This window comes from Agelaius phoeniceus, chromosome 1 (genome assembly GCF_051311805.1).
Source record: "Agelaius phoeniceus isolate bAgePho1 chromosome 1, bAgePho1.hap1, whole genome shotgun sequence".
In the NCBI taxonomy this organism is placed as follows: Eukaryota; Metazoa; Chordata; class Aves; order Passeriformes; family Icteridae; genus Agelaius; species Agelaius phoeniceus.
In genome coordinates, this window is record NC_135265.1 from 48454976 (window position 1) to 48470082 (window position 15107).

Here is a 15107-nt window from a genome sequence, read left to right on the forward strand (position 1 = left end):
ATGCTGTGATGTCTCTCACTTGTCATTGCCAAAATCAGATGTGATATAAAAACCTCCCTCCCTCCCTCAGCATTACCCCATCTTTCTGCTAAAAACAGACAAATGAATCCCTTTTTTATAGAGTGGACTCCAGCTGTGGGTTAACCTCAGTGGGCAGCTAAGCATCACACAGCTGCTTACCTGCTTTCCTTCCTCCACTTCCTCCCCAGTGAGACAGGAGAAGAAAAGAGCAAGAAAATTTGGGGGTCAAGGTAAAAACCAAACCAAAGCACTTATTGTTCAATAAGTGAGGAAGAAGTAGAAGAAGAGAGAAAGCAAGCAAAGAAGTAATGCAAAACCAATCCCTCATCACAGCTGGGTGAAAGTAGGACTTCTTTCCCCATGGGTTCCTGTACATACCTTACTTTCAACGTGCTCTTTGGAGTACATACCTTTCCTTCAACATGCTCTTAGGACTTCTTTCCCCATGGGTTCCTGTACATACCTTACCTTTAACATACTCTTTGATTATGCAAGGTAGGAACATCTAAGGTAGCTTAGATGTCATACACATGTCATACACGTCTTACTACAGCTCTCCAGGAGGGCAGGAGAGGGGTCTGGACAAATGTGTGAGCCTGGAGAGAGGTGATACCTAAGATTAAAATAGTCCATTGGGGTACAGGAGCTGTGTCAGTGTTCCACATGGACTGAATGCCCACATTTTGTGACTCATTGTCAGGCGAGAACCTCTTCAATCCAGATTCCCCAGCTCAGGCTTATCCTTTCCCTCTTGCATTTAGCTGTAAATGCTGCAGGAGTGTGAGGGGAAATTAAATCCTAAAGTTGAAATACATTTCAATTTATATAAGAAAAACAAACAAGCAGAACCACCCCAGGCTGCCTGGAGAACACTGCTCTAGTTATGTTATTATAGCAACCACTTTATTACAGAAAAAGCGTTCACGCACTCTCCCACCCGAGAGCTATTGCTGTGCTCTCATGGTGCACGTGTCCATAGCAGGGGCTGGCAGCAAGAGGGGACACAGCCCTGAGAAGGTTGTCCCATCCCATCAAGAGAGCATCTATTGGAACCCAGGACATTCCTCTGGCTGCCCTGGAGGACTCGAGACCCTAGCAGGGGGCCCAGAGACCTTGGCACGGAGTCAAAGACACCTGTGCCTCTGATTTTAGCCCATGGAAACAATTATCAACTTTGTGTGAAGATTTACAAGCCACAAGGGTTTGAGTAGAATGATAATGAATTTATCACAAGGTTAAAAAGTAGAATTTTGGGGATTTAGAATGGGGGTTCAAGAGGCAAGATGGAGGAATCTGGGTGTGTCCTGTCTTTCTTCTTCTTCTTCTTCTTCTTCTTCTTCTTCTTCTTCTTCTTCTTCTTCTTCTTCTTCTTCTTCTTCTTCTTCTTCTTCTTCTTCTTCTTGTCCTCTATCTTCTGCTGTGATGGTGACACTTCTGAATTGGTTTAGGGTAGAGACAGACTGTCTAACATAGGTGATAGGTATTGGAAAATTATTGTAAATAAAGTACACGTAGTTTTTAGTATAAAAAGCTAACACCGTCCTGAGGGTGGTCAGTGTGCCACGAATCGACCTGCCAGACAGACCTCAGCGGGTCAGAAAAAGAATTTATTAGATAAAATAAACAACCTTGAAAACCAGAGATGAGGCTGAAAACCACGACTTCTTCTTCGGTCGTGGGGCTGGGAAAAAAGACTCCTTAATACCTTGGGAGCCATTTCAGCAACACAAAACCTTAGAAGGATCCATCCACCTTGGAAAGCAGGGTCTTGGGACAGTTTTCATTCTGTCTTGGTGATGTGGCCCAGCTGAACAAGGTGTTCAGAAAGTGAGGTCAAGAAAGACAGGGGATGTCCTTCCAAGCAAGAAGGTTGCACTAATGACCACCCTCATTGTTTTGGTGATTCCCATGTTTTGTCCTCTTACTTGTGCTCTTTGCTTGTAGAAAAGCAATCACGTTAGCAGCCAGAAGGCTCCATCCAGGTCCTTTCCTTAGGATAGTCCTTTCATCTCCTTCTTGGCTTCCCAGGGGTAAGAGAAGGGCAAACTTGATGCTTGCAGTGCTGAGCAAGCTGAATTGGGTCAGATTCCTTGTCAGTGAACACCATAGAAGCAGGAGCTTTCCAAAGCACTCTTGCTCTGTCTTGAGGCATTCAAAATGTTTAGATTCAGAGAGGGGAAATGGATGCTGAATCCTGTGTGGAAGAACCATGTTCCCTTAGAAGGATTTGGGATTCTTCACTGAGCTGCATTTTGCACACAAAATAACAGTTGGGTGAGTTTCCTGGGCCCAGAAATTTATCTTAATGCAGTTTGTGTTGCTGAAGTGTTTGAGACTTTCTAGCAGGGAAAACTGAAAAACAGTATTAGGATTCAGGTTTATGCTTGTGACAGCCACCAAATCAAGCTACTTTTGAGATAAGACTGGATTTGCTCTGAAATGACTTCATTTCACCTACAGATGTTGCAGCACTTGATTTCAAAATAGTGGTCTGATGTAAGGCCTCTACCACAAGTAAACATGTCAGCACAAGCCAAAATTAATATGACATTCATAATTCCACTTTCTTTTGTCATGCAGTGTTGAAGTCCTGCAGATATGCCTTCACATTTCTTTTATCTGCCAGGCTATGAAATTAAATCTGAATTAGAAGAAAGCAACCTTGTAGGCATGTTCAATTTTGGCTCTGCCATAAGGACTCCAAGGTGCCTGGGTGAGCACCAGGGCCTGTTGTGGTACCCTCACCTCATTCCCCTGGGCTTGATGCACAGGGCTGCTATGCCCAGGGCATGAGGGCTACAGGAGCCTGCTCACACACTATTTTTAGGGCAGGAGGGGTGCAGCAGCTCTTTGGTGCTGATAGCTGTACCATAAAGGGGCACAATGCTCTTGCTGGCACTGGGGTTACTTTGTACAAGCTCCTTTCACTATGCTTTGCTGCTGCCACCTTGCTGTTTGCTGCAGATGCCATAAGTGCAGATGTGTGAAGGAGAGGCTGGAGAAATGGTGCCATACCCAAAATGCAACGAATATTTGCGTTAACTGTGCAGCATTTGAGACTTCTGGTGCTCATTATTTTCTTGTCTGATTTTTTTTTTTTCTGCTAGGTTTCTGTATCCCCTATTTACACCTCAGTGGGCTGAGAGATACCATTCCATCTGTCTTTATTTTTCTCACCCCCCTGTTTGGACACCACGGTGTGGAGACTACGGGGAATGTGTAACACAGGCTGCCAATTTCATTATCCTTTCCCTCTAGAAACATCCCCATTACTCATTGCCCTGCTCTTCACATGGGAAGAAATACCTGCATTTTAACAGTGCTTTGGGAAGAGCTGTGTCTCCAGTATGCTCAGCACACTGCCCTCTTTTGAAGCCAAAATACAGGATAAGGCCAGGAAGTCTGTCTTACAGCAGTTTAGAGCTGTCCTTGAAGAGGTTTTTATTTGCCAAGCCCCAGGTTTGGAGTCAAGCCCATCAAATGCTCTGCATCCCCTGTAATCTCTGTAGGTACATCAGAGCCAGGGCAACTACACAGTAACAGGACACTGAAACAAATCTCTCTCTGCTGTCCATCCCCCTCAATGGAAACAGCACGATGCTACAGAAACTGTGGCATCTTTCCTTGCAGGAGTCACAGGGATCACTAGAGCCTGATAGCCTCTTTTGATGCTGTGAATGTTTTGGAAGAAAACAGACAGAAAACAGCAATGAGAATTTGAGCAGACAAAAGTGTCTCTGCCAGATAGTGAATGCTGGGATAAAAAAAATCAGAGTTTCAAGCAAGCATTAAATACTGCTCTGGAAGGTTTTGGAATATACAAATGAGTGAGGCAAGGTCAAAACGGTTTAAATTTCTGGAAAATTTCTTTTTACTTCAGATGAGTGGAAAGCAGTATTAGAGACAGGGTAAGCAAAAGGAATAGCCTGCAGAATGAGGAATAAAAAAAAGGAAAAAGAGGTGCTTTTAGCAAAGGCAGTGACACAGCAGAATTTAAATATGTGCACAATAGAGCCCGGGCCAAGCCTGTGAGAAGACACCTTGAAAGTCAGAAAAGGTAGAATTTTTATTTTTTGTGTTGGGGGCAGTAGGGGCTTTATCATCCTGGCAAGGGATGCAATGATCTCTCCATAAGCTTCCCAGTAAACAGATCCCCAGGACAGTCTTGTCAGCAAGTACCAGGGAGCCTGTGACTGCTTTTCCCTCTTGGTCAGAGCATGGTAGCGCAGCTTTTGAGGATTTGTGCATCTTTTCCCTGACAGGAGCAGGGTGCAGAGGGCAGATTTGGCAGTTCTGGGCAGGGGTGCAGAGAGAGCACAACCACCAGAGGGTGAAGGTTTCATGGGAGGTGATTTCTGTGTGCTGCCTGCATGTGGCTGGGGTGAGGGTCATGCCAGGAAAGGACCCAAAAGGTGCCCCTGTGGCCCCACTTCTGCCACAGCTCAGGGCTCTGCAGTGCTGAGGAAAACCCTGTCTGGCTTTGGACATCTTCATCTGGAGCACAACACCCGGCAAAGAAAGCTTCAACCCATGAACTGCCTGTTAAGCAGTTTTAGGACACCAAACCTTGGCCATTTTCATGGCCACATCTGACAGCCTGCATATAGCTCCCACTTTGTTATACAATCTGCAGGTGAGAACTTTCAAAACCTTTAGCAGGAAACTTAGCTGAGTGTGCAGCATTTATTAAAGTGAGTGTTTTGAAAGCCTCTGTGTAAGTAAGATTGATTCCTTCCATGCACAAGAAAAGCTGAAGATTGACCATGGTGAAAATAATGTTGCACTAGCAAGAGCACTCAAGCCTCCTGCAAAACCAAAACTGCAGCATGGATGTGCTGTGCACTGGCCTGGTTGCAAGGTGTTTTCTGCCTTCCCACTACCAGGAGGAAGGGAAGCATCCAGCCAGTGACCTCTTGGTGTCCCTGTGAGCACTGCTAATGGGTAATACCAGAACTATTAGTTTTGAAAGCTTCAGTTCATTCTCCTGCAGAGTTTATGATGTGAATAAAGCCAGAAAGACAAAACACCTCGTCAGGAGAGCACAGCAAAGAGTGCAGGAAGGGGAGGCAGGGTGAAAATGGACCTCGATAGGGGACTGGGTTGTCATTCCTCGGAAATGATGGACCAGTCATGCTCTCCTTCCTGTGAGGAGGTGGCACAATGGGTAAGATGGATATACATGCTCTTAAACACTTCCCCCCCCTCCTGTTGTTATTATTCATTTCCTCTGCTAAGTTAGAAATAATTACCTCAGACATACCATTAGTCATTTTATGACTAGCTTATAAAAGAAAGAAAGAAATGTAAGCTCCAAATCAGAACTGGTAGGTGCCTATGACAAATACAGGTAAGGAAACAACAAGTATTTTCAGCAGAAAATTAAGAAAGAAGGACCAATAACAAAGAAAAATGCCATAATGGACAAGCACAAATCAGTGAGACACAAATGTCCAGGCAGTCAGCAGTACTCTAAGGAAGTCAAATTTATGCTACTATAAGTGTTCATTTGGTTTACACCTTACCCATTGCAGACATCATTCCCAATTGTAGCGTAGATAACTATGGCTGGATTGTCCAACAGCTGGTTTCTGGCCAAACTAAAAGATAAATATGGAGCTATGTTATCGGGGAAATACACTCTCAGTGTCTGAGTCACACACCATGCTTGTGTGAGATCACATTTGGAAGTATCCTGCTTGGATGTGGCCAATACTCAAATGACTGTGCTCCTATGTTTGTGAGAGGTTATTTTTGCTTTCTTTTGGGTTTTTTGGATGGTTGGTTTTTTTCACTCTAGTTTTATATTTTAGTAAAGTGACTTAAATGAAGTTATTTTCACTTCTCCCTTTCACTGCTCATGGACTTGTCTTTTTCACTATTTTTCCTTGGCTGGCTTTTCCTTGGCTGGCTTTTCCTTGGCTGGCTTTCCATTTTCTTTGTGTTATTCAGAAGCCAAATGAAATAGTTTCACTTTGGGGCAAAGACATGAATCAAGACGGGAACTTTTTAATCAGAGATGGGAGAGGAAGACTCAGTATGGCTGACAACTAAATCTATGTGTAGAATTGAACTCAAGATCAAATCAGGATGTGGTTTGAATCTCAGTGCTAGAGGGCAAGAATTCATTACTTCTTTGTCAGGATGAGAGAAAAATAAATCCTTTAGGACACAAACTATATCAGTGTCAAGCAAACTAAATCAAACCCAGCTGACCCACAACCCACCCAAATTCATCTGAAAAGGAGAGTTTCAGCCTCTCACTACTCAGTAGCTACTGAGTTATATCCATATGGAAATAACAGTGGGCCTGCCCATGTCTATCTACATTGCTACACACAGTTAAGGGGACCCAACACACAGATTTATGGAAAGGCTTAGTCTCTCCCCTAAAATCACTGGAAATGCTCCACTGGCATAACAGAGGCCATGGAGATGATGACATCCACTATTAAACCCAGTTTTCTTCTGTTTATTAATGTTTATATTAGAGAAGAAAGAGACAGCACTTCAGAGCACACTGGTCAAGGGAAGCTGTGCTTCTTAGAACATTCATGGATAAAATAATCTTCACAGTGCTTTGCTTGTTTCTGTCAAAGAGGTAGAATTCCATCAGTGCTCCTGTACCTCAAGTTAGCTCTTGAATCCCATTAAGCACTCACCTTTTTATTAAAGAGAGGAGGTTTCCTGAAGAACCACCTGACCACACATAGAGGGAACAAGAGAAATAGTACAACATTGTTATAGTGACAAAAAAACCCTGAATGCAAAACCAAGCTACATTGCATATTTCCAAGAATGTAGAAGCCCTAAAAGTAAAAATGGAGCAACAATTCCTCTCTGTAACCTTTTTAGGTGCTGACAGCAAGAAGTAAAGCTATATCCAGGGACCTGCTGCTTTCTTATCTGAGTTGCACACTTCAGCCTGTAGAAAATCAAATACTTTTAAGTGCAGGGTTATTTGGATCTGGCTTTTAATCCAGATCTGGCAGCTTCTTCCCATCTGTTGAACATAGTAGTCTCCTGTAAACCAGCCAACCTGACTTGTCAACAGTCAATCTATTTTAACTTTTCCTATAAATTGCAAAGGGAACTTGTTCTCACTCTTCTGAGAGAGTAAGTGTCTCACAGCTATACCACATTGGGACTGATTCAGGTCCTAAACATAGGCACCAAGTGCCATTTTTGACATCCCAGAGTATCCAAGACACCTGCAGCAGGGCTGGCAGATACATCACACGATGCATGAGAGATTGTGCACTTCTGGAGAGGCAGCTGGAGGTGGGAAAGATACCATAAAGCACCTCAAAGAGCTGCAGACACCAGTGTTTGGGTTCCTGCACAGCTCTCCCCACAAGTGTCAGACTTTTTCCAAGTAGTAATAGGCCAGCTGCACTCCTCCCAAGACGAGTTCAATTCTAGCAATTCACCCAAAGGGTTGGATGAAAACCTTTCCTCAAGGAGGAAAGGAGCTGGCTAAACCTAAACATCTGTGAACATCTGTAATATTTAATTTATGTTTTCAATGAGAATAGCATTCCCATTTAGTAAAGCTTTTGTGCATTAACCTTATTAGAAGGTCTTTAAAAGCTATGCATATTCATCCCAATCATCTCCAGCACACAAATCAAGCTCCATCACCTGCAGTACAAGAGGGATAGCAAACAAGGAACCAAAAACAGACTTTATGCTTTGGTCAAGATGAGACTAAGTCTGTGATTGCAAGAAGCTCACCTCATAGCAAGGTACAGAAACATAAACTTCAGAGAAGGAGATCCTACAGGTCGTACTTGCTCTTATTTTTCAGTATTTTCACTCTCTCCTCTTTTTTCATTCCTTCTCCTCTTTTATTATCCTCCTCCTATTCTCAGCTCAATGCTTCCCTGATCTCTCTCTTCTCTTTTCTGCATTGTGCTTCTGAAGCTTGCTTTGAGGAGTAAATCCTGCCCTCCCTGCAGCTCTTGAGGGGAAACTTGTGGACAGAACATCATTAAATCCCTGCTGGATTGGTATGGGGGAAGAGATCTAAGATATAAACCCCTAAGGTAGCAATAATACACTTTGCATTTTAATAGTGGTGCCTTTGTTATTATCACTCACAGTGATGCCAACCGCATATATCAAGGAATCCTTTGTGTTTTAAATAATCCAGTTCTTCCAAGCTGAAAATGAATGTATCTATCTGCTGCTTCTCCCCTGGGGCTTGCTGATCCATTCAAAAATCCAGCCCTTCTATTGAGAAGCTCTTTTCAGCAGGGTAAGAGACCAACAAAAACCTCAGAAACTATGGCTTGGAACATAACTACCAAAAGTTGGGGGTTTTTTTCTGTTTAATTGCCCTTCTTTCAGTTAGAGCTGAACACCCTCTGTTTAAGCCATTCTGTCACAAGGCTCCCTGGACTGTGGCTGCGGTTTCTGCATAAATAAACTACTGGGACCTCTAGAAATTCAAATGTATTTACAAAAAACCAATAAGCTGTTCTTGGGTATGTATTACCTCCACAAGCATAGGTATTTATAAGCAGCTCAGTGGAAAGCATTAGCACAGTTACAAATCAAAACATCAAGAAAAAGAATGGGTATTTTAGAAAGGAGTTTTTATGGGTAAATTGAGTCTTCAAGGAAGCTTTTGTGATACAGGATGAAATCTGTGATGAAAACATTCGAGAGAGAAAAGGAGACGAAGCAGAACAGTTACCCTTGCACTGTTCAATGGCCTGGAATCTAGTCCTGGATCTTTCCTGCCTCTCTCTCTCTGTTGCTTTCCAAATATTCTCAGACTGCTGAGGGTTTTTTTTAGTTTTGGTTGAGAAATCAAGGTTAGGTTTGCTTCCAGTTGTGAGGGAAGGGTCCACCACCTCCAGAGGATAATGGGATTTTTAAGAAAGGGAAGGCAGAAATCCTGTTAGCATGGAAGCTGGGGAAGCCTTTCTCCATGGTGAAGATGTATGTCCTGAGAAAAGCAGTGGGGGAATGTCCCTTTGTGCTGAGTCTGACACAGTGCTGGTGTTTTTGTAGGGGAGTTGGACAGGAACATTGCTCTTGGTGCCTGGCTTGGCTTGCCATCCCTGGGCTCTAGCTCTTGGCTGCATATCTCCTCCACCAGATCAGCATCCTTTCCTTGCACACATGTGGGGCTGTGAAGCATCATTTTCAGAGGAAGGTTTAGGTGTCCCGGGTGGGGTTAGGTCAGGCTGTTCAGCTGTTTGCTTTATTGACACTGAGGGTAGCTTTTTAAATCCTCCCATTCTGGGAAACTATTACACCAAATGAGGCAATTAAAGTGAACCTTTACAATGTAGTGTCAGTGTGATGATTTAGAGAAGATATCCTGAGATTCTTCTCTTACTGGTAATTTTTCCCTTTTTAAATTCACTTCTTAATTTTCTGCAGAGTCTTTTGCTGTGACACAGGCTCACCTCTTTTTATATCCTGCAGGTGTCTGTAGCGTAAGTGGAAAGGGGATATGTGGAGAGAAAAACGAATGATGAACACAGTGAGAGATTATAAAAAAATCTACAAGGAAATTGGGAAAAGCACATGAAATACTACTCCCATTAATGTAAAAAGAGCAGAATAAGATAATTAGGGTATCAGGGTACTGAGGCGAATTGGATATAAATGAGAAGAACCATTGGCTTAGTCATCCTTGACCATCTAGTTTTGGCCTTTTTTAAATTCTGTCTGACCAGAAAGCCCACCTGGAGGACTGCAATGATGGGAGCCACTAACTCTAATGCCCTGCATGTTACAGGCAAGAAAGTCAGAAGCGCCTGACCGATGGCACCAAAGATGTTGTAAAACACTTTCACAGCAGACTCCAAGCCTCAGGAGCACCATGTGTGCCACAGGAAGGAGCGAGGCATATGAGAAGCATTGCCAGTGTCATTGGTGCCAGAATGCAATTTTTAAGGTGAAAATTCCCACCTGAGCCTGGAAGTGATCCCTGCATCATGATACCTGTCTGTGCAACCTCTTCTGCCCGGTAAGATCACAGACTCACAAAATCACAGTTTTTAAGGTTGAAAGCAACTTCTGGAGATCATCTGGTCCAACCCCCCTGCAAGGCAGGGTCACCTCAAGGAGGTGACACAGGAACACATTCAGGTGGGGTTGGAATGTCTCCAGAGAGGGAGACTCCATGAACTCCCTGGGTAGCTGTTCAGTGCTCTGCCAACCTCAGTGTCAAGAAGATCCTCCTCATCTTGAGGTGAAGCTTCTTGAATTTTATCTTATAGCCATTGCTCCTCATCCTGTTGCTGAGCACCACCAAAAGACTCCAGCACTGTCCTCTTGGCACCTGCCTTAGAGATATTTATATGCATCTGTTTGTTGGAGGTAGAGGGCTGGGGCAGATCCTTTCTGATCCAAATTTTTTTCAGGAAATTCCAACCATTTAATAAGTTTCTAAGTAGTTCTAGAGACAGCAGGGCTCCTCATTTGTAGCCAGCATGAATCATCTGCTGGAAAGGAAGAACATCCCATATAGCCAAATTATCTACCCGAGGAAAATAAATTTTCCCAAGCTTCTGCAGCCAGTTTTCTGAAGCATGAAAATTAATTAAATACAACAGAAACAAAAAGGCATAATCACAGCATAATCAAGTATCTTTTAAGCCTGCTGTTAGGGACATCAGCTAATCCAAGACACAAAAGCTAAGATCATAAAACTCAATTTATAAGACTACTGTCACTCCTTCATACAACCCCTCTGACAACTCAGGATTTCTTGTTCACCTTCATTCCTCTGGTTTAAGATTTTCACTCCTGATAGCTTTTTGTGAAAAAAAAAATCCCCCCAAACAGAGGTAAGTTTAATGAAAACCCATGTTCTTGTACCAGAACTATCTTTCAGTTTAAATTATTCTTCCATCTCTGTGGTGTTTATGCCTCAAAGGAAATCAAATTGGAAATACCTTTTAATTAATGCTTTGATCAAATGTCAATGTATTGTATCATCCCTTCAGAAGTCTCCATTGCCCTAATCCTCCCCAAAATCTTTCCCTGTGTCTCCATCAAGGTCAGTCCTCCTTAGATAAACAGGACCAAAATCTGAGGTCTTATCAGGACTTGTATGAGGAAGAACTGTCTCCCTGTCTCTAGACAAAATGTCATGCCTGATACATCTTGCAACCTTCTTACTCTCTTTCCTCTTTTACCCTGCACTCTTGATGGTTTCTTGGAATTTCTCTTTGCACCCCAATGACCCTGCCCCTCCACCACCCCTGGCTGATGGGGCCACTAGTTTACAGAGAAGCCTCATTATTACTTCTGTCATGCATGTTTTGTACAATTTCGCAGCATGTATTTGCTGCAATTCCTGCCCCTGCTGTTCCGAAGCTCATCTAAATTATTCCTGTGTAAGGATGTGCCCCACTCCAGGATGGTTAATTTAGCATCATTCACAGAAGCCATCAAGCATGGACCTTGGTCTTTGCTCTAAGGTCACCACTCCAAATGTTAAGCAGCATTAGCCTCAGGAGAGATGCAGGAGGGACATGGCTTTGCTCTCAAATCCACTGCTCTTCCCTGCTTAGCTGCTTCTCTACCCACTTCTTATTTCTTGTATTAATCTTCCTCTTCTTCACTGCACACCGGGGTACCATGCAAGACACTTCCCTTAATTCTAGGTACATCAGGTCTACTGCATATTTATATGCGTATTATATATATATATATGTAATGTGTAAATATATATATATATATGTACATATATTACATATATTTGTATATATACGTGTGTGTTTTTAAATAGAAAGATGACGTGTCCCAGCCCCACAAAATAAATTAATCAAAACCCAACAGTGTTAAGTTTTGTTCATGTCTTTGATTACTTATTAAAAATCCGTTCTGAGAGCACATTAGGATGCCAGCCCCACTGGGTTAAGTAAGTGCTGAGTTAAGTAGGTTCTGGTTTTTATTTTTCCATAAGAAATGCATGCAACTAAGAAGGGGCTTCTCTTTGCTCCTGACACATGTTCATTAATGCAGCATCAATAATCAGCCCTAGTAATGTAAAAAATAATAATAACAAAAGAAGTTTAAAGAAGTTAACATACCATTTTGGGAAATGTTCTGCAAGTCTCTGTGATTACAGCGATTTCTCTTGCGTAAACGTAGATACAGAGAGTCTGTCCACCCTCTGAAATAAATTGGGAAAATGCAAACTGCTAAAGTCATATGATAATGATGAAAACACAGCTGATATTAAAAATTAAGTATGTTCTTGTCTCTGAAAAACTCAGTACCCCAGTTATATGCTTCTATTTCACCATCTCTCTCTTTTTGTGGCCCTAAATCTTTTTAATCTTGAACAGGGTGGCTTAAATAAAGCAAAGATACCTGCTCAGAAACTGTAAACTGGTGAAGAGTTTCTCTGACATTGTTCCATCCAGGAACAATGCTTTTATCCTGGTCTTTCAGATAAAGCATTTAAAAACCTTTTTGTTATACATCATTTATCAAAACAATTCTGTTGGTTGTTCACAAATTGACTTTTCAATTGGTTGTTATGGAACAGTAAGTAAAAGAGAAGAAATATTGGCAGGGCAATCATTTCCCAACATCATAAATCTTGGACAGATTAATCTGAAAACAGGTTACTCTTGGCTGTTATAAGTTCTCTCCTTTATTTTGCACTGTGGAGAAAAATGAGAAAAAAAGCCCCAAAACAAATGAAAAGGATAACAGCCCAGAGGGTGATGAAAAGATCAAGCTCCCAGCCATGAGTACACAGTCATTTCTATCTGGGTTGCAACTGTTTGTTTATTTGTTGTTTTTTTTTTTTTATCTTTCAGGAGTGGAAGAGATTAAAAACTGAACACTGGACCAAGGCTATCACTGACAACCTCAGGGGCAGTTCTAAGCTCTAATCACTTGTGAGCTTCAGATTCTTTGGAGCCCAGACAAGTAATGTGTACTGAGAGACTGGGCATTGTAACACATTTTTAAACATCAGTTTTGCCATGGCTCTGATAGAGAGGGCTGAACAGACGTTTCCTGTTGGCTTGTCAAGTAGTAAACTGCCTTAAAGTAGATACTGTGTGAGTGTAGCTGAGGCTGAGAGCCTGGATTTTGCACAGGGAAAAAAAAAAAAGGAAACAAAAAGTCCAAGTATATGGTGCAACAGATCTTTTTCCAAGGAAAAAAAAATGTTATTCTGGTAACTTTTAAATTCTGCTGGTAGAAAGCCTCTTCAGCTTGACCCATGCTTGGTTTGGCATTCAGCTGTATTCCTGACTTATCCTAGACATAAAAAATAAAAATTATCTGAAACTTAGGTCAGACCAGGCACTGGTCAATGATTGTATCCTACAGATCTTGCAGTATTCAAAGGGGTTTTAATGCTGGCCAAAGAGATGATTGATAAAAAGTTTTTTTTTTTTTGTTTTGTTTTTGTTTTTGTTTTTTTTTGTTTGGGGGTTTATTTATTTATTTATTTATTTATTTATTTATTTCACAGTTACAACTGCAGGCATTTCAAGGTGTTTTGTGTTTTAGACTTTATTTTTCTTCCCTTCTGGAAGGGAGTTTATTTTTTTCTGTCTATGCCTGCAACTTTGCCCATCCACATGAGCCAAACTAACACAGCAAATTAGGTCACAGACTCTTTCAAATTCTCCTCTTGCTACTTCCTTCTAAATGTGTTAAAAATACAAAAAAACCAAAAACATGTGGGAAGAGGAGAAGAAAGATTTCCTCCCAGTAGGGAACACTATGAAATAACCATGGGGATACCCTTTATTCCACTGTTTTCATCAGCAAAAAGAAAACATGAGGAAGACAGGAAGATTAAAAAAAAAATAAGAAAAGAGAAAGGCTGATTTTTGTTACTTTCAGCAATAATTTCTTTCCCCTGAACTTTGTAAAAAAAAATAGTTTATCTTTTATTTCTTTGGGGTTTTTCTCCTTCTAAATTACAGTTTGACTGATTCTAAAACCTACCCTGAATTTCAGGAAGACTTGCTAATATATTTAAGTTATCTTTTAAAACCCAAGATCCAGGGTTGATCTTGGTTTTAGAAAGAGCAGATGCAGAGCTGAATAGTATTTTTCTCTTTCTTTTCAAGCAGTTTTGGGTTTTTTTCTTTGCTGTGCTCTGAGAAACCTAGAGACTTGCTATGGCTTGGCCACTCTGTCTGTTGGCTTACCCAATGGTGGAATTGAGAAATCCAGTGATCTCTGAGAACTGGGGCCAGTCAAACTCATCACTGAAAGCCATGGGGAGATTAGCAAATGATTTCTGAAAGAGAAATTTTAAAATCAACCTGGTTTCACCTTCACAGACATAAAATCCTCTTAGCAAATTTGAACAGTTCTTAGCCAGAGCACTGGCCAGACAACAGCAATTTTAACTGCCATAGTAGTGGTAACTATGTATGCATATACTTAAAAAGTTGGCTTTTGTAGTAAGACAGGCATAAGAGGAGATGGAGGAAGGAAAAGCAGAGGAGATATCTGAATTGCAGTTCTTGGTGTCCTTTTTTCCTGAAAGAGCCCAAAACTCCTCTTTATGTGAGCAGGTACTGCAGGTGCAGACCCCCAAGGCAGCGGCTGATTGCTCCAGCATCCGTCCTGCCCAAAGGTGTGGCACCCTTGGGCACAGGAAGAGATGACAGCGTGATGTCCCCAGAGAATATGGCAAAGCATAATGTCAAATTCTCTCAAAGCTTCCCTGCCCTCTACAGCAGGATGAGCTGAGAACAACCACACCCCTGAAAACCTCTGCCTGGTCCTCACTAAATGTTGGGGATGGCACTAAAGCAACAGGGTTAGAAAGGCCTCAGAGCATGGCAGGGACAAGGGAGAAAAACACATCATCTGGCATAACCTTCCTGTGCAAATACATGCATCCTTTACCCTTCTCTGTTTTGCTGATATTGGTCCCTAATCCTTTTTTACAGTGAGTGCCCCTGTGAAAGCCTCTTCACAGATGCAAGCCATGTTGCACATTCAAAATACAGTGCCCTGTTCTTTCCCACTTTGTTTTCTGAAAGTCCCAAAAATCATGAAAGGTTAGGAAAATAGCCTTGATAAATTGTGCCACCTTAGAAGGACAGAACATGGAGTAAATTTCCAGCTTCTCCTGG

At 41.9% G+C, this 15107-nt stretch overlaps 1 protein-coding gene across 2 annotated transcripts in view; it reads right to left on the minus strand.

The window, feature by feature from the left end:
* Nucleotides 1-15107, minus strand: part of AOAH (acyloxyacyl hydrolase) — a 73714-nt gene that overhangs the window by 14992 nt on the left and 43615 nt on the right. For both annotated transcript variants that reach the window (XM_077178457.1, XM_054630973.2), the window contains exons 13-16: nt 14169-14260; nt 12078-12160; nt 6681-6717; nt 5544-5618 (exon numbers count right to left, since the gene is read on the minus strand). In XM_077178457.1, the coding sequence (XP_077034572.1) occupies nt 5544-5618; nt 6681-6717; nt 12078-12160; nt 14169-14260 (287 nt within the window). The remainder of the gene's footprint in view (nt 1-5543; nt 5619-6680; nt 6718-12077; nt 12161-14168; nt 14261-15107) is intronic.